The sequence below is a fragment of the Homalodisca vitripennis genome, chromosome X (genome assembly GCF_021130785.1).
Source record: "Homalodisca vitripennis isolate AUS2020 chromosome X, UT_GWSS_2.1, whole genome shotgun sequence".
Classification (NCBI taxonomy): Eukaryota; Metazoa; Arthropoda; class Insecta; order Hemiptera; family Cicadellidae; genus Homalodisca; species Homalodisca vitripennis.
In genome coordinates this window covers 117,964,004-117,989,200 of record NC_060215.1, presented here as the reverse complement: position 1 = coordinate 117,989,200, position 25,197 = coordinate 117,964,004, and the positions used below count along the sequence as shown (strand labels likewise).

Below are 25,197 nucleotides of genomic sequence, written 5' to 3'. Positions count from 1 at the left end.
TGTCTATAGAGAGCCATTCCCTGATTTGACGTACAATGGGTGTAGTCTAAGGAGACCATATCCCCGAGAAGTGTTGATTTCTTGGACTTACGAAGAACAAGATTCAGAGTTTTTGAAGAGATTACTTACTGCCACGGGTTACCGAAGAACTAGTTACGGCCCTGGAAGTAAGAGAGAGCGCGGGATTCCCTGGCGATGAGTCACCCTGAGCCCGGCACTCTGCGCAAGTTTCAGCCGATCGATCTGTCCAGACTGTCCCCATCAACACAAGATGGCAACCGAGTGTCAAGCTACTTACAAAGTGTTGGTGTTGGGTGACTCAAACGTCGGTAAAACTTGCATAGTGCATCGCTATTGCGATGAAAAGTACTATGACACGTACATCTCAACTATCGGTGAGTTTAATATGTGGATCTTTGTACATCAGTTAACGTAAGGCAACAAGGTAGACAGCTGACGACGTTCCTCTGTTAATCATCTCAATAGTATCATTTCTCTTGTTACTTTACACACAATATAAATATTTAGGCACTTGCTAAAAACTGCTACTTTACATGTTAATAATTGTAAATTAAAGAAATAATTCCCATAGTGCATTACTAACAACCTGTTTTAATCACACTCAACATTATCGCTCACGTTTAATAAGTCATTCTCATTAACTCAAGTTAACTTTAAATCTCCTACAGTGCCAATTACCATTTTGGTTTTCGTGCAAAGGTTCAATGACTTTCATAAACTACACATGCTATTGGACGAAACCTCATATTATAAAAATGTAATGTTCTTGAGTTTCCAAAGTTTATGATTCTGGTAAAAATAGATAAAAATTATTACACAAAATATTTTTGTTACGTCCTAGTTTAATTTAAAAATGCTAATTAGAGATTGTACACCACCAATACACAATTTGACAAACATATGAAATTTGTAAAATTTGTATATTATGCCTATAGTTTCAGTCATAGTTTTACCCACTTTTGAATTAAGAAACTATACTGAAAACTAAAATCACACAAAAAGTAATGTAATAAATTTAACATGTTATTTTAAGTTCTTTTGTATTTCAAAACCATAATTCAAGGCTTTATATTGTGTAGCAAATTTTCCGTTACAGATATAAAATTACAACTGCGCTATTTATATATTAAAGAAACACTATTGTACCAAACAAAAAGGCAAATAACTCACCAATTTTACAACTCCCTACTGTGTTGGTTCCAAAAGTCATACTGTATTTTATTTAGTCTAGTAAAACATGTTCCAACCATACAGAGTAGTACTTAACTAAAATTTTATTTAATGCTAAAACTTAAGAGTTTATGCTAAAGCACAATTTCTACAGCCTTTATATATATTTTGTGTTTTGTAAAGAATACAATTTTGTTCATGCAGATATCCAAATACAGCTATTATTAGTAAAGTCGGTATATATAAAACTGAACACAAAAAATATTCCATTGTGGCTGAACCTTTTATTGGTGAAAATGAAAATTAATTAAAACAAATAATAACACATTCATCTACAAACACACATTGTTTTATATATCTATATAACAGAGGTCTAATACAAATTTCATCTGGTAACTGATGAATAGCACCTTACACAAATGCATAGTTTTCTGACTACTACCAATTATAGTGATTAGATTATATTATGAATTAGTCTATCAACAAAAAAGTCAATAGTCATTAATCTTTGTTACATCTTGTAGAAAAAAACTTTAATTGTAGATAAAAATATGATTGGATCAACTTGTATTTTTTTCTTTTTCTCAAGTCTAGAAATTCACCTTAGGAGTTGAATAGTTTGTTGAAGAGCTAACCTCTATGGTCAGGGCCGTCTTCAGATTTTCTTAGTGAAAATGTTCTATTCATGATAGATGGTTTGTTTTCATATTTTGTGGCGTGGTGCTGAGGTACATGGAAATTTCATTTATGATGGAAGTTACATATATGGATATTGGGGCCTTGTTGTGTGTGTGATCCTAGTCGAAATACAGGATTACATCTTTGATAAGAAAGCTGTTTAATGTTAAACAAATTGAAAAAAAAATCATTGCAATTCTCTCTAGGACTTAGCTGTGGTTCCTGTTATCCTTCCTTAACTACAAGGCAGGATCTCAAGTGTAACTGAAAAAGTGCATAGTAAACAAATTTTGTTGTATTTTATTAACAAATGCTTGATGAGCTTGATTTTTTAAACATACAAGTGCGAATTTTGTTTTTTGGAGACAATCTCGATCTGATAAATTACATTTAAGGTGATGTCAATATTTTAGCTGTAAGCAACACACAACATGGAAGATAGTAACTATCCTTTTATTCTTAGTAGAGTGTGTGTGTATTCCATGTTCAGTTAAAATACTAAACAGTCCATGAATAACACCATGGTTGTCACAACTGAAATTTAAGAAATTAGGTTGTGGTTACCTATTTACTATCTGGTTAATTATGTGAATTAATTTAATTAGTGCTTGTAAGTAAAATATTACAACCATGAGTTTTTGACTGAACGTCATTCAACAAATTGAAACCAAGATTTGTATAAAATGCTAACAACCTTATTTTATTTTTGTAGGATATTTTCAATGAATTAGTATTATTTTTGGTAAAGCTGTGTGGATTTACTAATATAAGTCCTAACATTTTTAGAAATTTATACTCATCAAAACCAGTAAATATATTAATTTATTTCATATATACATAATTGTTTAACAATTACTCTTCTATTTCTATATTTAATTTTTTTCTGCAAATACACTATTTTATATGTTAGAAATAACACTTATCTTTGTAATTATGAAAATTGAAATGTGACAAACACTTATAAATTAGTGAAATCACCTTTACGATATCACATTCTGTAAACAAAATTACAATACTTGTATATGAATGTATTGAGAAAAAATATTTTCCTTCATGTAAATAATGGGTTACCGGTATTATTATTTTTAAGCTGTTCATAACTGATGTAGTTCTTAATTATTTAGAACTAGACTTATTTTGTTTGTTGGATGTTTTCCATGCTTACGGAATAAATAAAAACAAATTATTTTGGAATCTAAATGAGTACGACTATGAGTAGTTAGGATCTTTTCTTTTCAAGCATGACATACTTTCAATGGTTGGCACCATTCCTCTAATACTTGTAAATAATCCTCGATCAATTTTCTGTGGAAATGGTTTATTCATCTGGACATTTTTGGTCCTAGATTTGTTCCTTGTTACTCACTTCACGCATGACAATACTAACATATCCATTGTTCTGTTTGAGTTTAAATGAAATATTCTCAATCTTATGCAAATAAAAATGTTATTTAGCAAATCCAGTTATCTTGTGTTGGCACCAGTCTTCCATAAATGGATGCCCACACTGTTGGTTAACTGTTCATTCGTTCTAATTGTTCTCGATTATCTTCTTCTATACCTCTAACAGAGAGTCACATTATTCGTCAGGAGGTTTGCTCTCTCTGCCACTTCATCAATTCTTCTCATTCAATCTCAATCTCTCCTGTGCGTAACCGAAAAAATGTTGTAATTATAGGAAATGTGAAACAAGTATGAGCTTTATCCATTTTCCACTTAAGTGATACAGTGTTGTATGACTAATTGTTTCACTAAAAGAAAACAACCAGTATTTTTATTTCAGAGAACAGAACACCCAAGAAATATTATGCAACGCTTTTTTGTGTTAGTTATAATATTGCAACTACAACTACAAGGTCCTGGGGGAATACTAATAAAAAAGAAATAAAATAATTGTATTGGCAATATTAATTTAATACACTTGTACAGTACTTTCCCATATAATGTCCAGTCATTCAACTTATAAGTTTTTTATGTCAACTTTAATATCTTTATAGCTCATATTTTCATATTCAGTTTTATTTATAGTTTTTGTTTGTTTACTATATACACTACAAATGAATTAAATAACATCCAAATTTGTTAATAATTTTTCTTCCAGAATGAATTGTTTTTATCTTAGTTAAATAAAATTCACAAACAAAATTTTTACACAAATATTAAATAATATCAAACCATGAATAATAAATTAAAACATGTTCAGCTGAATTGTTTAAAAATGTACAAGAACTTTAAGTAAATCTTACTCCATCTCAAGTAAATATTTACTATCTGCTTGACAAAGCCTCAACAATTGTGTTTTAAAACGAAATATGTATGAAAAAGAGCTTACTAGTTTTTGCTTGGTATAAAAAGAGCTTGGCACAGTGCAAGAACTTAGTAAGCATCATTACTTTATGACCGAAGTTGTTGTGTCACTGTTGAAGGCAGCTATTTTTCACTTCATTACATTATTTAAAGGTAGTTGACTAAAAGAATTAGAGTTTAGAAATTATACTTGATTTTTTTTTACTTTATCCCTTTTTAAGGTAAGTTTGATCTCTTTTAGACTTACCATGATAGTCTAAATAGTACAAAGAAGGCAGTATTGATAAAACTATGATAAGATCACAGCAGGATATGGATGTTGATACAACCGGTCTCACATTCTGAGTGTAGTAACCTCTAATGGATTAACATAGGGAAATTATATGTTTTAAAAATGGATTCAACTAATGCAGGAATCATTAGAATCAATCCTTTGTTCTGTTTTGAATTAAATTGAATAAAGTTAATTATAATTTGTTGTACATTTCCCTATAGGTAGGAACACATGCTAGTCTTTTGTAGATCTAGGGATCTTGCTTGAATTACTCTTCAGAACAGCCATTTCCCCACTTAGCTTTATTCATCTTTTCGTTGTGTTTATACTCATTTGTGAGACCTGCTAGTCGACTCAGCTTGTAGACATTATAGAAGGCTGTTTCATGCTCATGACTTTTTGTCCCTACTGTTTATAAATAGATAAATGTGCTAGGGATAAGGAACATTTCTAGATAGCTCTATATTATTAAACTTACCACTCTAGAAGTAACTTCTTAGTTGCAATTCCTTTTTATTCTAATTCCATTATTACACTTAAAAAAATCAAAATAAGCTTTTATTTATGTATAAAAATTTTATGTTTTAAAAATATAAGAAATTGTATAGTATGCATTTTAAATATTTTTATAATAGACTATAATATTTATTTTATACTTTATGTAAATATGTATTTTAACACATGTTACAGGGATTGATTTTAAACAAAAAATTATCTACTTGGATGGAACTCCAATCAAGATGCAGATCTGGTGAGCATATTATCTTTTACTTGTAAATGGTGTGTAAAAACTTGATCCAATTAGTCATTGTGTTTAACAGGAAATGCCTTGTTTCAAACTTGGGGAACAGAAACCTCAAACTCCTCTACATTTTAATCTAGGATGGAGGGCAACAGACTGAAAGGAGATGAGTGAATAGAAAAGTGAACAGTATAGAAAAGGCCATTTTAAAATTATTTCACTTTACTCTTGTTTTAGTATTTAAGATAAGCAAAAAACTCACTTGAAATTATTCTGGCTCAAAAAAAAAAAAAAATTGAAGTCCCTGGTATGTTTAAATAATGTTATCAAAACTGGGGCTGTACTCAGCTTTGGTGGGCCCTGGAAAAATATTTGGTTGGGCCCCTTAATGTCCCGCCACTGCTCCCCGCCACACTGCTCAACCCCTCCCCCTCCCACAGACAACATCTAACTAATTTGTTAATGATAGTATGATTCAGTAGTAAGTTACAGTTATTAGATTGTGTTATCTCGTTTGTCGATAGTCTCTTCAAGCAGAAATGTGGTGGGGCCTTTTTAAGATTACCCGAAAAAACCGGTATCAGTAAGAACCTGATCAAAACTAACTGAAACTACACAGACTGTGATCATCTTACATACTACCCCCTTTACTCTTAGCTGACAAGCGTTATGATTAAAATAATTAACTATATGTTTGTTGGATGAAAATGTGTCAAAAACAGTAGTGTAACTATTGGGGGGGTAGGGGAGAAAGCCCTCCCCCTCCCCCCAAAAGCCCTGCAAAATTAAATCATATAACAGCAATCTAACTTTTTTGAAATACTGCCATTACTTAGAATCAAGGGCTATCTAATTTATTCAAATTTAGATTTATTCAGATCCGTTCCATATTTCCCAGTGTGAGGTGTCCTTCAGTCAGATTCATACCTCAACAAATCCAAGTCCTTGTTACACCACTGGTAAAAAATGCTATATTTACAGCTGACATTGTATAGCCACAGCAATAAATAGATTATTTATTGTCAATATGTCACTATTTCTTCGTTTAGATCCTCTCCTCTCTTTGCCACCATAAAGAGTACAAAATAAACTTTTTATCTACCATAATTCAAAATTCCAATCAGTCATCGCAAATAGTTTCTTACTTGTAAAAAGAGTTTTGTCTCCAAGACTTCCTATTGTGGTTTATTGCTAGTTTTAGTAAAATAGGTGGTATTCAAGATACTGACGATTCTGAGAGTGAAGGCCACCAGAAACGTTGGATTGGTCAGTCCGGCCATTCACATCTGTCTATGAGCGTGAGCTTGGCATATCCATAAAAACAATCTATCAAGCAAGTACATTTCGAGATAAATATGTGCCAAATTTCATGTTTGTAGGTCTTATAATAAAAGAAAGTATAGGTCCCAAAATTGTATGCTGAGTCAGTGGTACTTGGCTTGTACAAGGTAATAGTTAAAACATTGTAGTGTTGAATAATAGAATTGAAAAGTAGATTTGAAGTAAACATTTGAGTTTGAAAAATTAAAAATCCATCATTATGTAAACTTATTTTTATAGGAGGATAATATTTACAACTGCTAAAAGGCCCTAAAATATTTTTGGTGAAAAATGTTATAGGTGGTGTTAGGAACACAAATGAGTGACATTGTAAACTATTTTTATGACTTAACAGTAGTAATTATTTCACATATAGTGATTATTTCACACATAGTAATTATTTCAGATATAAGGTATATTATTTGAAGTCTAGGCTTCAAGTCTAAATAGTAGTATACCAATAGAGAAATGACATTTTCATTTGTCACATAAGTAAACATTCATCATACTTTTAATTATTATTGTACAATGTAGTCAATCAATAAATTAATTCAAGTGCTTCCTCTTTGACTGATCAAATCAAACATATTATAGCAGTCAGAATTTTAAGATTTTAGGAGATATCCACAATTAGCCATAATCAAATAAGTTCCATTAAAAAAATCAATGTTCTGCAATTTATATTTTCAAAAAGTAACCACTATTTTAAGTAAATGGTTAATATCTTCACTGGCTTAATTCTATTTTATGGATTAAATTGAAATGCTTCAGGTATTGGTAATAAAATTACTTGAAATTGTTGTTGGACTAAAAATAATGTTTTACCCAAAATTGAGGAGTGTAGAGTCGATTTAAATGTTTTGACTATAAAAACACAAAAACCAACAAACTTGTCCAATGGCACCTAAAATAGAAAGTCTAGCAGTACCCACCAACATATGAAGAAATTATTCTGGTCATTCTGTTATTGCCACATGAAGTTTTTTTATTCAATAAGAATATCTTTTGGGTGGAGACTACCAGGTTTGTAGTTAGGTGACATATGATAGGGAGGGTCTTTGACCGGCAAATCCAACAGTAGGAAGAAAATTATTTTTTAGTATTATTTATTACTGAGTACTGAGTACCATACTAAATACTGCAAACTGCATATCTTTGTCTAGTTACATTATTAAAGAATATTAAATGCAAGGTTTAAAAATCCCTTACACAGCTTATTTGTGGAATATAAGAAAATACACACTGAACATACAATTTGAAATTTTGGGAATTATTTCATTCTCCAAATTACTTTCCCTGTAATTAGGTAATGCAACGATTAATGACAGTTTTCTTAAAATAGTGCATTATGTTATGCTACTTTGTCTTAAGCGAGACTCTACGTCATTCCATTTAATGTTTTGAGTTCCACACTATTTTCATAATTTTTCATAAATGTCTTAATATTCCTAAACATAAGAATTGCCTAATATTTGAATCACCAATAGTAACCAATAAGGACATCAGACATCTACAGTGAAGTCATAAACAACAAAGATTCTTCAATATAACAAATATTCTCTTGTTGTCTAGGGACACAGCTGGGCAAGAACGTTTCCGGACTCTGACGACTGCATACTATCGTGGTGCCATGGGTATACTGCTCATGTACGATGTCACTAGCCTAGATTCTTTCAATAACCTGCCCTACTGGCTACAGAACATCAAGGAGGTTAGAACAGTAGACATCATTTTTCATAATTTTGTTACAAAAATAAAAAAAATTTTATCACTAGTTGTAGTTATTTAAATCAGTGCCAAAATTAAAATGATTTAATTTTTTGGAATAAACCATCATAGTCTCCTTATAAGCGTACAGTAGTCTCTTTGTAATCCAGAGTACTGCCAAATTACTGGAATGTACTAAAGAGAACACATATAAATAACAGAACTAATTATTTATTATACTGGTTACAAATATGAACCTGTATTAATCTATACATACACCATATCAATGTAAAAATTTGAAATTTTCATTAAAACAAAAATATATGTATGAAGAAAATATTTATTTACATAAGACCAACATATGTTCTGTGTTAAAAATTAATATATTGTTATTCACATTATTCCTTTGAAATTGAAGGCATAAAATAGTGATTTATTTTTGATTGTTTTTTTTCACTTATAATGACATTTTCAATATGTTTTCTTGAACCATTATAACACTAAAATGTCACTAGCAGAGACAGCATTTTCTTCAAATTGGAGGCCCAAGTGATAGATGTAGCAAATAAATGAATGGCTACTTTGTGGTATTTTCGGAACAGCTTGTGTCACTTCCCCTCCCTCACACACATCTTCACCATCCTCTTTTATTGTATTCACAGACTCTACAATTTCATATCTTTCAAAAATTGGTTTGCATTTTCCCCTCCGTCGCCAGTCAGCCAGTCACTAACATCATCTGTTGTCAAAACACTATCAGCTGTATCTAAGAGATGTTCATTGAAAATGTCTCGCAGCTCATTTAAGTCACTTATAAGCCAGTTAAAAATGGTTGTTTATTTTTTCTCATATTGACCCAAAGTTCCATGTCAGGACAAAGGTTTACCCATGAAGAAACAATAACTTTTTTGGTAGGATGTTTCCAAGCATTGGCAAGTGAGAAAACCACATCTTTCAAGTTAACTTGTATTAGCGACGTAATCACACTGTCATCTTTTGACAAAACCATGTACAAAAGGCTTTTTTGAACTGCATTATAATGGCTTGTATCACATTTTGGTCCAAAGGTTGCAGAATGGATGTTACGTTGGAAAATAAAAACATAACATGGATAAAACTGTCTTTTATGTTCAGATCCTCTTTATAAGGGTGACCAGGGCAGTTGTCAAAAATAAGTAATGCTTATTGTTGGGGAAGCTTCTGTGCTTTGAGGAATTTCTTCACTGATGTTAAAAACAATTGTTTAACCATTCCACGAACACAGATTTGTCATCGATCCTTTAGTTTGAGCCTAATAATCAACAGGAAGATTAACATTCTTTGCCCTAGGGTTTTTTACTTTATCAACCACTAACATTCATCTTGTGTGTACCACTAGCGTTTGAACAGGGTCATAAATGTGACTCTGTCTTTTGCTATAGTTTTCATCTAGGCGAACTAGCCTCAGCTCTGTAAACGTAGGTTTTATGAGGTAAAAGCTGCCAAAATAAGCCACTCTCATCCACATTATACACTCGGTTTGGAGTTCCAGCCATTTCTTCAGTCACTTTTTTCAACTCATTTTTGAAAGATTGAACTGCATATCAGTATCAAACGACAGTTTTTCAACTGGCATGTTAGCGAGCATGTGCAAATATCACGTAGCAAACTGGCGCCAGACTGACAAAAGTGCGCGCACAGTGAACAAAAGCTACTCATAATGGCATTCGCAGGAACCTGTTTTCAACTCTCACTCTACACAAAACTATGCATTTAGTGGCTGCCCTTATAAAACTGCAGATTAGTGACACAGCTGGGTGAGTGAAGTGCAGAGTATAGAGACAACACTGTATTTGGAGTCCCTACAGAGTGATCACTTCCCAGTAATACAAAAATCCACAAAACTGACGTTTGATTCCACAATCTCAGCATTATCTCTCTTTTCAGCAAACCATTTTTATACATTGGGGGACAGGTGATTATACCAGTTGCAGAATTAGAAGAGTAGAGAAGTGAATCTATTAGTAACTTTAGCTCCTTCAATTTTGCAACTGTTCACATTTTCCTTGTAATCCTTTCTTATTTACAATAATCATCCAATAAATATAAGTAGTAAGAATCTACAATAAATCTGCCTTTCCTTTGTTGTTTGAGCTGTTCTTTAATTTCAAGTATATAGCAGTGAATTGATATCTACAATACAGCCCCAGATGTAGAAAGTTTTCTAGATTCCACTGAAATGGCTTTAAGCTGTCTTTGGGAGAATACCATTTTTTAATGACTCCAAATCTAAATAAATATAAACCAACAATTCAATATGGCTGAAGATTGATGTCAGTTTCTCTAAGCTGAAGTAATCTCGATACATCAATACTGCAATCTGACTTTTCATAGGCTTTTCAAACCATTCTAATATTTGCTTTCATCTTATATGAAGGTAGGCCTTAGCCAGATTAACGAGTATAGACTCTGTGGAGAGGAGGAGGAGTCAGCAGAGCACATTTGGTTAGATTGTCCTGCCATTGTAGAAACTCGGAAAAGATACCTGGGAGCATATCTCCTTAGTCTCAAGGATATCAGAGAACAGGAGCCCTTAAATCTGATTGGTTTTTGCATAGCCTCGGACTTTGAGGGCACAAAATTAAAGTAAGGGAGGCGTAAATGTCCTTCTAGGACTAAGCGCGGGGTCAAACTGTCCTTTTCCCTCAGGAAGGAAAACAAAATATTTGCTTTCCTTGTAATAGCATAGCAAGTAATGCTATGGAACATGTATATATTTTTGAATAGAAATTGCAGACTAGGTAATGTATCCCATTTACAGATTGTTATATATATTATAGCCAAAGGGTGGAAATCCATACTTAAAATACACCCTATAATACAAAGTTATTCCTGTTAAAAATGTTAACATTCACTGTTTATTATCCTTAAAAATTTGAAATCACATAAATGTGTAGTTCTATCATAATTGCAACAGACTGAAACTAGTTCAGCTAGTCTATGACTCAAAGATAACCTTCAAATTCTATAAAAGAACACCATATCTAGTATAAAGAAAAATATTAATTCATTCAATAAGGAATCATTTGCTGGACATAACGTATTTAAGAAATTGTCTGTAATATTAACATATAGTATAAATTGGATTAGCAGTATAAATGAAATATTTTGTTGCTATATAAACGGCCTTTACTGGTTGCATGATCGTAAAGATTGATCTACAAATGTTGCAGAATGCTTCTCCGGACGTGGTGAAAGTGTTGGCAGGCAACAAGTGTGATAGCGAGAGTCAGCGCACAGTGGACTCTGAGATCGGACAAAAGGTGAGTAGAAACGTCAGTAAACAACTTTATTTAATTCAAATCTCATCACTCATGAAAAATAATAAAAAAATTGTTACCACATGTTAAAAAGTATTTCAAGTGCAGAAGTGTGAGAGGTAATAGCTTAAATTAATAACTTACAAAGATACTTTATTCATACCAGCTACAGTATGTTGTTTCTCTTATATATTTATGAGGTGAATACAGTTTATATGATACTGCTGCACACAAGCAATAATCCATTAATAAACCATTAAACAGTATTACCAAGGCATATATATATATATATATAGTAGTAAGTATACAGTAAATAACAGAACAATGACTAATTATTACGGAAAATAAAACACAGGTTGAACATGGAAATAATAAATGAATAACTGACACACACGAATTTAAATCTTGTTACATGTATTTCTTCATTTCTATAGAAATTTTAAAATTGTTTAATTTAACCCAGTTTCATTCCTAAAACCCCTATACTCGTACATATTAGTAACATTGTTAAATATTTAGAGTATACAAAGTCTGTATATTGTGCATATATAACAAAATTTAGCACCAAAAGTAGTACCTACTATCTGGTGCTACTATCTGTAGGTGCTATCTGTACAAAATTTAGTACCAAAAGTATTTACTATGTAATATATAACAAAATTTAGTACCAAAAGTACCACCTGGGCTACTATCTGTATTGTGCATATATAACAAAATTTAGTACCAAAAGCACCTGGGCTACTATCTGTATTGTGCATATATAACAAAATTTAGTACCAAAAGTAGTACCACCTGGGCTACTATCTGTATTGTGCATATATAACAAAATTTAGTACCAAAAGTAGTACCACCTGGGCTACTATCTGTATTGTGCATATATAACAAAATTTAGTACCAAAAGTAGTACCACCTGGGCTACTATCTGTATTGTGCATATATAACAAAATTTAGTACCAAAAGTAGTATCACCTGGGCTACTATCTGTATTGTGCATATATAACAAAATTTAGCACCAAAAGTAGTACCACACCTGGGCTACTATCTGTATTGTGCATATATAACAAAATTTAGTACCAAAAGTAGTACCACCTGGGCTACTATCTGTATTGTGCATATATAACAAAATTTAGCACCAAAAGTAGTACCACCTGGGCTACTATCTGTATTGTGCATATATAACAAAATTTAGCACCAAAAGTAGTACCACCTGGGCTACTATCTGTATTGTGCATATATAACAAAATTTAGCACCAAAAGTAGTACCACCTGGGCTACTATCTGTATTGTGCATATATAACAAAATTTAGTACCAAAAGTAGTACCACCTGGGCTACTATCTGTATTGTGCATATATAACAAAATTTAGTACCAAAAGTAGTACCACCTGGGCTACTATCTGTATTGTGCATATATAACAAAATTTAGCACCAAAAGTAGTATCACCTGGGCTACTATCTGTATTGTGCATATATAACAAAATTTAGTACCAAAAGTAGTACCACCTGGGCTACTATCTGTATTGTGCATATATAACAAAATTTAGTACCAAAAGCAGTACCACCTGGGCTACTATCTGTATTGTGCATATATAACAAAATTTAGCACCAAAAGTAGTACCACCTGCAATCCACACTTTGGACTATTAAGATTTTTTTTTAAATTTTTTATACATGTCCAGTATGACACTTTTGGGTCATGGAGACCAGCTAAAAAAGTTTGCGTTAACCTTATTTTAAAGGTCTTCAAACTCTGATCATTAGTATAACTTGTTTTTATTGCTGTTAACTGCATCAGCAGGCTGTACCAAAGCTTTTGTACATTATACATAAACAAAAACTCTCTAGAAAATTTTAAATTATGGGCACTTTTCTTTCCATTAATAATAAAAAACTATGTCTAAATTTTTAAATGGCAACCTGTTTCTGTTTGAAGAGCGTTCACTTTACCATTAATCAAAACAAAAGTAATTTATTTATCTCACTAGAAACATGTAAAATGAGTGTGAAAAAAAGCCTGCATAACCTCCCTGTTTTACCTTGACACCATCAAGAGGCTCATGTTCAAAGGGTTAGTAATTAATAAAATGATGAATAACATAAATTGTTGTCTTCACTTAATTTAACTCTCTTTTCATTCATTCCAACCATGTTTGTACAATTTTATATTAATTTGTCATTAACACAATAAGATAAAATTATATAGATTTTAGTATAAAAACACGTGACGATTTTCAGCAAAGAGTAACCCCTTCTTCTGTTGAAAGAAAATACCACCGCCTTCTTAATATACATTTTAAAAAACATTGACAAACAATTTTTAATGCCTTTGAACTTATTCTGTTCAGTAATTTTTAGTTAATTTAAAGTAAAGTTAACACTACATTTTAGTGTTGGATTTTGAACTATGTCATTAACTACTATGTATAAAGCTGGACTTACAAATAAAATCCATAACTTAAAATGATGTTATAGAATGAATTCTAGAAATGGCATTCAGAGGCTGTGCAATATTTGATAATCTGGCAGTCTGAAGATCTAATCTGCTTATCAAGATTTAAAATCAATATGTTATATTTGTAAGACAGTGAGAACAAATAGAACTTCATCACAAAATATTAGGTCAGATAGACAAACAAAATACTTCATGCTAGGAAAAAAAGAACTTTAAAAATAAACACACAAAAAATTATTGAGTTGTTCACTATTTTCAAAAAAATCAGTATAAGAGTAAATACGAACCATGCTATTTGACTCATGGTTCGCAAAAGTAATTTATTTAATTTTTAAAAGTGGTACAGAAGTCAAATGTTTACTCAAACCAGAATAATTATTCATTATTATTATAACTGCATGCACATGTGAAATTATAGCTACATTTGTCTGCATTATCCCTTACTTGAAATGCAATTTTTAATAAATCAAATCATGTTGATTAGTACAACAGTTAATTTTATGTAAAATCTATCAAAACTTCTATTTGGAAGTTGTTTTTCACCAAATTTACAAGTGCAGAAATCACTATCACAGTCATTGTATTCTTTTAGATAGCAGAGAGTTTCGATATGCCTTTCTACGAAGTGTCTTGTAAGCAGGATGTCAACATTGAGCAAGCCTTTCTCACCCTCGCACGACTTATTCGTGACCAAAGAAGTAAACAGGTCAGTGGTAATATACACTGTTGGATACAATAATGTTTCTAGTTTTTTTTCCCACTTAATCTAGAATATGTACAATATTTGTCCAATAAATGAGCAAAGCAATCAATAAGATGGATATCATCTGATGTATAATCAAACCCCAGCTTACAACGTTCTGTCAGTACTTGTCAGTGTTGAGTGTTTTTCTTAGCATATATTTTTCTGGTTGTTAATATGAAAGTTGATGAAATTACTGAGCGATGACGTGGCATCAAATTTTTTGAAAAATGTTACTAAATTTACGAGGACCAGTTTTTTCAACCTCCAATCACACACCATGATGTGGCAGGTCCAGTGTGTGCAGTAGTCGCATCTTTCCCGTTACAACATTTGTCACTGCTGAGTACAAGTAGCTAGTTTTCGCTGAGCTGCAGTCGCATAAACATGACCGCCTCTGAAGATCATGAGATCGGAGGTTAATTAAAAAACCACCCTCGTACATGTAGTGCAAAAGCAGTAAAAAATAGAGTGTTCACTGGAGCACCACCACGTGATTAAAATTTGCTTTTGACCTAGCCAAAATTGCTTCAAGATGCTTGTCTTGTTTAGCATTTATACTGTGGCTCTATACTACGTGATTTGTACTAGTGCACAAGGCTAATGAGTACTTGGGTGTGTCTCACAGTCATCATGTTAAACTACTGTACAATACATTCACTGAATTATTGCAGGGAGCTCTGATGGACAGTGGACAGGTGGAAGAGGAGCAGCCGAAGATTGATCTGAACAAGCCTCGTCTGATTGAGCAAGCTCTGCGAGAACAGTGGCGCTGTAATTGCTAGCTCCGTGCCTCCATGTACGCACTCACACGCCCACGCCGCGTTTGTTAATTTTGTTCTGGCTTACGTTCGGTTGGTCAGCCTCCTAACTACAATCTAGTGAAACTGATCTCAGTTCTCGTATTTGGAAATAAATGGATGGATAAAAAGTATGTCCATATAGTCTCATAATATTACATAAAGAATATAAAAATCACTTGAGATTATGTAAAAATGATTTTTTTACAGATAAAGACAGGAAGCAAGAAGCAGAATTAGAATAACCTGAAAGTAGAGGGGAAGAGCAATTACTTGGTAATGTTCCTTTAGTAAAGTTTGTAGAAAATCTGATCTGGAATAGTAGACATAACAGCTCGGATGATATCGAATAACCAGTTTTAACACCTAATAAGATGTGTGTATTTTACAAAGTAAGACACAATTTTGACATGTCATTCCTAAGTTTTCTATTAAAATCACAAAGACTGAAGAATAGTCAACCTAGTAGTAGGAGAGAAAAATACATTGCCTGTTTTTAAGTTATTGATGATTAGTGACACTATTACAAGAGAAGGTTCAAATGCTCGAGACCTCACCTTAGGACGTGCCGAAACTGCTTACTATTATGCAAAAACTAAAATTAAGTTATCCTAAATAGAATTTTATATTAAATTATAATATTATCTTATTATGTGTATAATGAGATAAGATTCAAAAGACTATGAACATTTCTCGTACAATGTTTCTCTCACAGATTGTATTTTTAATATTTATATCAAATATTAGATAGGCTAGAATAAACCATACTAAAATGTCACTGTTCCAAAATTGTGTTTTGGAATGCCACAACATTCAACACAGAACAAATATTGATTAAGAATCAATTAGTTTGATTATTTATCATTTTAACTAATGAGAACAATATGACAGTGTCAGGTAAGGCCTGAGGTGAGGACAGTCAGTGACTTTTGTCTCTTGAACCAAGGAGGACTATAATCATTAATGCTCTTGAGTTTTTACTATTGCTAAAGAACTCTTTATCTTGTTTTATATTTGTGTAATGTTAGTAATTGTTGACTGGCCAAGATTGAAAGATAGTTTAATATTTGTTTGTTACATGTTTGCACTGTTTTGCATTTAAACATTTTTAAACTGAGTAAAAGTCACATCTAGAAAGATATGAGCTATGTGTATGTTTTTATTTAATTACAGATAAGTTTGAAGTGTTTCTGTGAGGTGGCACTCCACATTGATACTGAAATACTTCAACATTTTAATTTTATTAGCAATACACCGACTTACTGCGAACCGGAAAACTTACAATGTTGTTTTTACGACATTTACATTAACAATACCTAAATGACAAAATTTGAGTAGAAAAGTATTCAAAAATATACTTGCGGCTTTTTAAAATAAAACCATAATTAGCTGAGTTTGATAATTTTTGAGATCATTATCAATTTGCAGGAAATTGTCATCACACTCTCTTAAGGTAGATTGGTATGTGATGATAATTATTGTGATTCCATCATTAAAAATACAGAAAGTTTATATTTTGCATTTGTAATTAGAAGTTCATATTTATACAATGTAATCACTTTCATAAAACGGAAGGAACAGAAAGAATTTGCGTTAATTTAATAAACAGTTACAACGGGTTATTTAATAATGTGTAATGAATATTTTGAAGAGTTTATACCTGCCAGTAAAGCTTTTTTTTCTGTATAAATCAATCGCTCTAATGATGGAATATTCCCATGGAGCAGTGTATAGATAAAGTAGGAGAGTATGTGAAAATCAGTAAAAATTAAATGAAAATTTAAAATTATAATAAAATTAAGTTTATTCAATTTATCTATATTTATGTAGCCACACAAATAATTTATATTTTTTTTACATACAGATATTTTGAGTTAGTTATTTTTAATTGTTAAACGTAATATTTCTTTTAATTACACTACTGTATAGTATCTTTCAATCACAAAACAAATGATTGATTAGATAATTTTAGAACAGCAAACGGAAAGAGTTGCATGTTATTTTTAAACCAACAAACTGTAAAGATGAAAACTAAGATTTGTTACTCATATTTGAATAAAACTAAGAAATGAACAAGTTTGACATTGATATTATGTTGGATTTTATGAGTAAACAATAAAACCAAATAATGCTATCTGTTAATCTGCTGTCCTAAGGTGATGCAATTTAGGGTTATTTGTAACTAGTTAAATCTTAAATACAGAAAAGGAAATTTTTGATCACTCCACGAGCAACTATATGTGTTTAATATATTCAGCAATTTTGTAACCAAGGTGGAAAAAACCAAGGATATGAATTTGTACAGTATGTATAAATTATGACTTAACCTTTAGAACACTGAACCTACAACTCACAACAAAAACAAAAACTTAAATTACAAGATTTCCTGTCATACACGTTTTGAGCAAATTCTATCGCTCGAGATTTCTCATTATATGCATGATAAGGGTTATGAAAGGCCAAGTGTTTTTATGAAGCCAAATTTGTGCCATTTAAGAACATGTAACTATCTTCAGTCATATTTCATATACAAACTGCCAGAATTTTGTATCCTTGGGTTCAACTGTTGTTCCATGGCCCTGATTTCAAGATGGCTTTCAATACCTACAATTCCCTGTGAAATTATCAAATGTTTTTTCTACTTTTTTCATCAAGAAAGGTATCTCGTATCTTAAATGGCGGTGGCTATGAAATTAAAATAAAACCCAATCTATAACCAAGGGCATTGCTTCAATTTCATGCGGTAGCAGTAAGTTTTAATTGGCTCCTGTACAAACTACGGTAGGCCACTGCTCTTCTGGTATCTTACTTCTGATGGGTTAGAATGGTTTTGTTTGTAATTTTATACAACTGTTTATCTCAAATTGTGCCATCATATGTGGTTTAAGTGAGATTGAAAAAATATATGTACTTATTTAGGTAAAACATGAACCAACAATAAATTTGCTAAGGTTTATATACTTGGTTTGTATTCTTTCCATCTTACGATATACATACAAAAATTTGTTTTGGTAAGTCATATTGTGTACATGTTATTTAAAATATTTTTATTTTAAAATTAAATTAGTTTAACCCTTTTAACCCCGGCCATTAAATCAAGTGATGTGCCAGAAATCCCAAGCCATTTTCAGACAAAATGTAAGGGTTTTGTAAAAAATTCATAACTCAGTTATTTTTTAAGATATTTAGGTAATTCTTTTTTTGTTTTACTTCTTTATACATGTAGCTTACACAAATATACAAATAAAAATTATTATTTTGAAAGTAATTTTTTTTAAATGCATATACATATATAAAAAATAAATAAAAATGAAAAAAATTTCAAGTTTGATCATGGAAACCATATAGATAAAAAAATATTTGACACAAAAATACCCATTTAATTTATGATATATTTAATCCTTAATAAAACGAAACAAAAATTATAGGCCTAACTTATTTACAAATTGAGTAACATCAATTTTTGTAAAGCCGTGTAAATTTTTTTTTGCCATTTCTGGGCAAGGCAATGTAACAAGACCTTTGAAATTCACAGTACTTAAAATAAACATAAAACCAAAGTTATTTCTGACAAAATAACTAAAACTGTTCATAATCTAAATTTTAAAAAAAGTTTTAAAACAATATTTACATCACTACAAAATGTAAATTTTCAAGATATCCATCACTCAAATCGTCGTCACTAATCACATCCACACCATTTGCAACTAGGCTACTAATTATTGTATTTTCACTTAAGGGAGACTTTGAACAATGTCTTTTACTCATTTTGAAATAAAACAAATAATAAACTAAACTTTAACTGCCGTACTTTATACTGCTTTAAACCTAAAACTGTGAAGAAAACGGAATATTCACAACCACGTGATATACAGCTGTCTGCAACAAGCGTGAGCAGTCAGTCGAGACGAACTGCAGTTGCTCAGTCATAGACTGACAAAATACGAAGTCAAACCATTACAAACTAATATATTTCGATGCAAAATATCTTTGTGCACAAGTCTGTGAAATTTCAAAGCATTTGGTGAAATAGGTGGCCAGTAAAGTAATAAAAAGTGCACGTCCGCACTATACGGACGTCGGGGTTAAAAGGGTTAAATTTATTGATTTAAAAACTATTACAACATTTATTTAAGTTAACAATGTCTCAAAATAGTAAAGTGTACTAATGTCTTTCATGCAAGTATTATTTAGGTTAAAATTGAGAAGTGAGAAAAGTTAAAGTAAACATATCACTTTTTGTAAATTAAAAACAATATAATTCGGAAAAATAATTTGATCAGGCAATAGTCATGCTAGATATGCAATGGATTCATTTTATAGAACTAAAACACAATGCATGGCTATATTTTCAGAAAAAATACAATTCTGTACTTGTGTAGAGAACACATCACATTAATGCATTACATATATGTCTGTAAAATATTTTTATTTTGAAACATTAATTCTCTCTAGGCATTTTTATTTATTATAAAAGAAACCTTTTACTTAGTAAAAGGAGGTACAATAGTATCGTTGGTGAGGTATTCCATGTAGAAATGTTGTTGTTAGAATGAATAGTAAATAGTCCGATTTGTAACAGTACGACAATACTCAGTTCCAGTTCCGTAGTAGACTGTTCTCACTCTATGTGCTTTAGCCTCGTACAACGACTGCACAAATGCTTCATGGCAGGATCACACCAAGATCGACGCTTGGTTGTTTACGGTTACTGTTACCATTTAGTCATAAGCTGCTATGTCTTTGTGTACATACAATAAGTGTTCGAATGTTGTAAACCCGATCAAGATTTTATATCAAAATTCCAGCTTTTCTTAAAATGTGATATTGTTAGTACTTACAGATGTTGAATGTGATGTTCACCATGTAAACATAATATATAGCCAACAATGATAACATCCCTAATGTATGAAATGTTTTAGGGATTTTTAACTTATTTTTGTGGGGTGTTTACTTTTGAAATATTTGTATAACATTTACATTTTTATTGTTCCCATTCACACTCAAATTTGACTGTTAAAAAACTTTTGTTTTTTATGAAAATTGTTGTGTTAAAATAAGTAAATTTTATTCAAAAATATAGAATATTCTTCATTGTTACTATTTTTAAAATCTATGATAACTTGATAACTTTATAAATTTGATGCTTTAGGTCTTAAAAAAACATTTAACACCTTCTTACTTATAAATTAAGTAAAAAATTGTTTTAAATGCTTGTTCCTAATGATTAAACAAATATTAAAATATATTTTTAATTAATTGTCCGTAACGGGTTCACTTACAACCCAACGGTGAGATTAATCAGTATACCAAACCACTACTTCAAAAGAAAGCTCTTTATATAATACTGATTTCCATACAAAAGTAAAATGTAAGTAAATGTTATTAACATATACATGTAGTATTGTTTTTGTATTTGCTAAGTGTCTTTTTAATTCAGAGATGTCCACCTGGAGTGGGGGAGAACATTAAAATTGTTGAGAAGCATTGACAATGTGAAGTGGGTAGGTGGATAATGGGTTCTGCATTAAGTGTTACGTTGAAATATAAAGTAGCTCTTTGAGCGAAGTAATTATTTTGTAAATAATATTCCATCCAACAAGGGTTACAGATTTAGTTTGGATAAATTATTGAAAATTTAGCATTGCTGACATCTGCTGCTTCATAGTATCAGTGGTTGCACTAATACAGAGATGGTTCACTGAATACTTCAGAATACTACATTAACTTCAGTGGTATATGCAACCTTATCTTGGAGAATAACAATGTTGATAGATGATCCCAACAGCCTAGAAAACAAATTCACTCTCTCTAATTTACCTTAAGCAGTAAGTTCTAAGAGTCATTGCTTTGTTAGACATGGGCATTATATAATACATAAGAGTGTTATTGCACCGTTACAGTCCTTCCTGCATGTGTAAAAAAACAACAGTTTGCATAAATGTTCATGAATATATAAATAATTAAATAACAACCAAAATCAACTAGTCCCCCTTTATCTGTTTTTACAAAACCTGTTGGAAACTGAAAATTACAAGTACAAAATATACAAAAGCACACAATTTTCAATCCTCAAACCAAAACGGTTTGTTTATATTGTAAGCATATCACCATCAGATAAATATTTATATTTAAAGTAATGTTAATGATTTAATTATTATTAGAATCAGCACTTAACTATTAAGAAAATGTCTATTAACATCAGCTAACATATATATAATAAGTACTTAGTACCTAGTAGTAAGTACTTCACAAGGAGGTGATGGCATAAATTGCTACAATTTTATTTTAGTGCAAAATTCCAAATATTATTTATTTTTTTCAATTTTAAAATCACATTACAATACATAATAAAAAAAAGCTATTAACATTTTTTTAATGCCTATACCGATGTAGGACCAAAAGTAAAAATTATGGCTCAATATCTGAAGGGAAGTATCACATATTGTCACAAAGCATCTGCCCAAACTACATTCATAAACATACTCAAAAGAGCTCATTCCTACAAATTCCTCAATTCCTAGGGTAACAAATGTCCTTGAAGCTTTCTCGCCAATTACCTATGGGTTCCAAACCTTCAAGAATTTTTATTGCTTTTTCTGAATTAGAAGTCTATGTACATTAGTCACTACAGTGCCAGTCAAAATAATGATGCTGTATTTGAGGTGAAACTCATACAGAGCATAATAAGTTTTCTTTGCAGTGTTTAAGTCATTGATTATATGTGTTCTGTTGATGATATAGAGACTGGTGTCAACATCTTAAACAGTTTGTCAATATAATGCATCCGAAAAAATAGAGTGTCTCAATGACATAATTAGAAATTTAGCCCGTGGTTACAAGTTTATTTCAAACAGAGCTGCAACATCATCTTACCTTCTGTTAAATGAATCATTAATACAATTTTATGAAATGAGAATTGTTTTTAAAAAGGAGGTAGGTAACATTTTGAAAATGAAAAGATCGACCTATGATGATGAGGGTTGAGGTGGGCACCTCTGTTTTAGTGTAATAAGAAAAAGGTTTAGAACAGTTATATTGATGTTCTTGTTGTGATTGAGAGAAAAATTCCAATTAAAATTAATTTAATTCAATAGATATTTATTTATATTAAGTATGAACTTTATAACTTTTAAATGTGGCAATAAGGAACATGTAATTGAGAATAATGCAATTAAACTTGAGAAAGTTATTTGCTGTTTTAATATAGATTATTGAGTATGAAATCTATTGTCAGTTATGAAATACTGAGTCTTGTAAAAACACTAAATAGAGTACAGACATCATGATGTTCACATTTACAATTAAAATTGTAGTTATATTTTGAATTTTTTACAGTAAAAATATCAATATCATTGTGAACCACAATGTTTAATATGTACTTTTTATCCAGATTATGTAATTATGGAATTCAGTCTTACAGAATTTTCATTATGGTATAAAATAAAAACTGTAATGTGAAATAAAGTGTTATGAATTACTTTTGATATGAAACTGCTACCCTACTTATTAGTTTATGTTGCTAATAACATTTGTTAGCACAAATACAAATATTGAGTTGCAGCTTGCTAGCCAAGCTTTGCCGATAATCTACAGGGTTCCGCTGGGCTTTTTTGGGACCACTCGGGCTTTCTGTAGAGCGAATCGTAACCATTGTGATAAATATATGTTTATGTATATATAAAAATGTTGTATTATTTACCTTGCATACGTTTATCTTATCTACAGGAAAAATTCTAATGCATTGTCAGCATTAGCGATTGGGACTCTAAGCCACTAAGGTTCAGATTTACCCCCCCCCCCTCCTTAATGAACAGGACTGTTTCTATGTTCTTGAGGATTTCTACAAAGTTCTCAGAGGATTCCTACCATAATTTATTCTTTTGTGTAGGTAACAACAATTACATATTACCCATCTTCTTCTTTGGTTTTAAGCAACATCTCTAATTAGTCAGGACCATGTTGCTTAAATAAGAACACCCAATAAAAGCCTGATTTAAACAACTTTTTGGGAAATAGAGGCCAGAAAGAATTTCTCAAACTCTCTTCTTTCTCCTTCCGATCCCTAAAGAAGGTGCGATAGCGACTTTGTGTTAGAAGACCTCATAAAGACAATGTCCAACCCGTGTTGATCAGTAAACTAGGAAATATCCGTGGCTCATAAAAAAACTCTATCCAGAGGGCACCCTTCCTCTGCAATCCCAACATCTTGTATCTGTTGTGTTTTGCCACTCATTTTCAGTTCTATTTTTGCTCACTTTATCCTTGAAGTTACCTAATATTGAAATAGAACAGAAGTGTCTAAAAGGAACTGACTATCATGGTTTAGGTACAACAATAGAAACACTATTATCAGTTTAAGAGTACCATGGTAATAGCACAAAGGATAATCAGAAAATTATAATTTGAAAAAAGGATTTCTTCTGAATCCCTAGTAGTTTTAAAATTTGCTTACCAGATTGTTTTCATAAATAAATAAAAGAATGGGAATGTACTATGTTTGTTGGTTATTGTATGAACTGGTTAGAAGACAATATGGCTTGTTCTAATATCAAGCATATTGAATACCTTTTGTAGAGTTTAGTCATAAACTCAAGTAGTGAAGTGGACCAAAAATAATTACTATAATTTTTCTGTAAAAACACGAAAAATCATCTTATTAATTAGTTTACTTGATTTCTATGTTTTCAAGTTCAGTTGGCAAGGAAAAACACAAATCTGTGGCTTACTACTATTTTGTGCTAAGTACAGTAGTATTTATATTCAAGGTTTATATTCATATGATAGTCATGTCAATTCAAATGGAATGCAATCAGTTATTTTTAAATGGAATGCAATGTTTATTGAAAGAAAGGAAAACTTTCATGATGATAAGTGTTGCGGTAAGCCAAATAACCTCTTGTAAAGTTGACATTACCAAAGGTGTTTGTGAGTATGATGCCTATGGCAAGCAACACATAGAGTCTTCACGATCTTTCCTCTTACTTTCCACCTTTTGCCAAAACTGAAATATCATCATTTTGCCAGCACGTTGTGAATGTTGAAATACTATACAACAGGCTGAAGCATTTCACAGTAGATTGGTTTGAAGTCAGACTACAAAGTTCTAAATTTTCTTCAATATGGAAAATATGTAGAAAATATATGGATGGCATCACATGACATGTAACATATAACCTTTTATACTCTTTCCCAATATTTTCATTCTTTATAATACAGACAAACTTTTGCTCACTTTTAATTCATGGAATACAAAATATGATTAGCACTCAATTGAGTGGCTAAAGGATATGAGTTGTCAAGCAGCAATGATGTGCTCTTTAATGGGTACTACTGACTGATGTTATTCTTGTAAGCGACCCACCTGTCTTGTCGAGGGTGGTGGTTTGGAAATGAGCATCAAGCTGTTGGTTAGCACATTCTATGTTGCTATATATAGCTTGTGAACTCATTTTTAGTTCACAAACTACGAACAAATGTTAACCAATACAAACAATTAGTGATGTGATATATTGTAAAATGATAACATAGTCAAAAACTGTCAGCCACATACAGTGTAGTGCTACAGGACACCAAAGAACATTAAAAGAAAAATCTTGTTATAACAGATTGTATGATCACCTATTAAAAATCAGTCTTCAGTAACTTGTAAATTATATGCAAGAACATAAACGAGTTGATTGGGG

General features: G+C 31.3%; 1 protein-coding gene across 2 annotated transcripts; it reads left to right on the top strand.

The window, feature by feature from the left end:
* The first annotated feature begins 253 nt into the window (after positions 1 to 253).
* LOC124369839 (ras-related protein Rab-13) lies at positions 254 to 20,594 on the top strand. Of its 2 annotated transcripts, XR_006923103.1 has the most exons (7): positions 254 to 395; positions 5,141 to 5,201; positions 8,085 to 8,223; positions 11,432 to 11,521; positions 14,562 to 14,675; positions 15,386 to 18,577; positions 19,604 to 20,594. XR_006923103.1 is itself a non-coding variant. In XM_046827967.1 (6 exons), the coding sequence occupies exons 1-6, from the start codon at positions 272 to 274 to the stop codon at positions 15,494 to 15,496; spliced, it is 639 nt and encodes a 212-aa protein (XP_046683923.1). In that variant the 5' UTR covers positions 254 to 271; the 3' UTR covers positions 15,497 to 18,619. The 2 variants fall into 2 exon arrangements, 1 of the variants encoding a protein (XP_046683923.1); XM_046827967.1 differs by lacking the exon at positions 19,604 to 20,594 and having other exon boundaries at positions 15,386 to 18,619.
* The last annotated feature ends 4,603 nt before the right edge of the window (positions 20,595 to 25,197 follow it).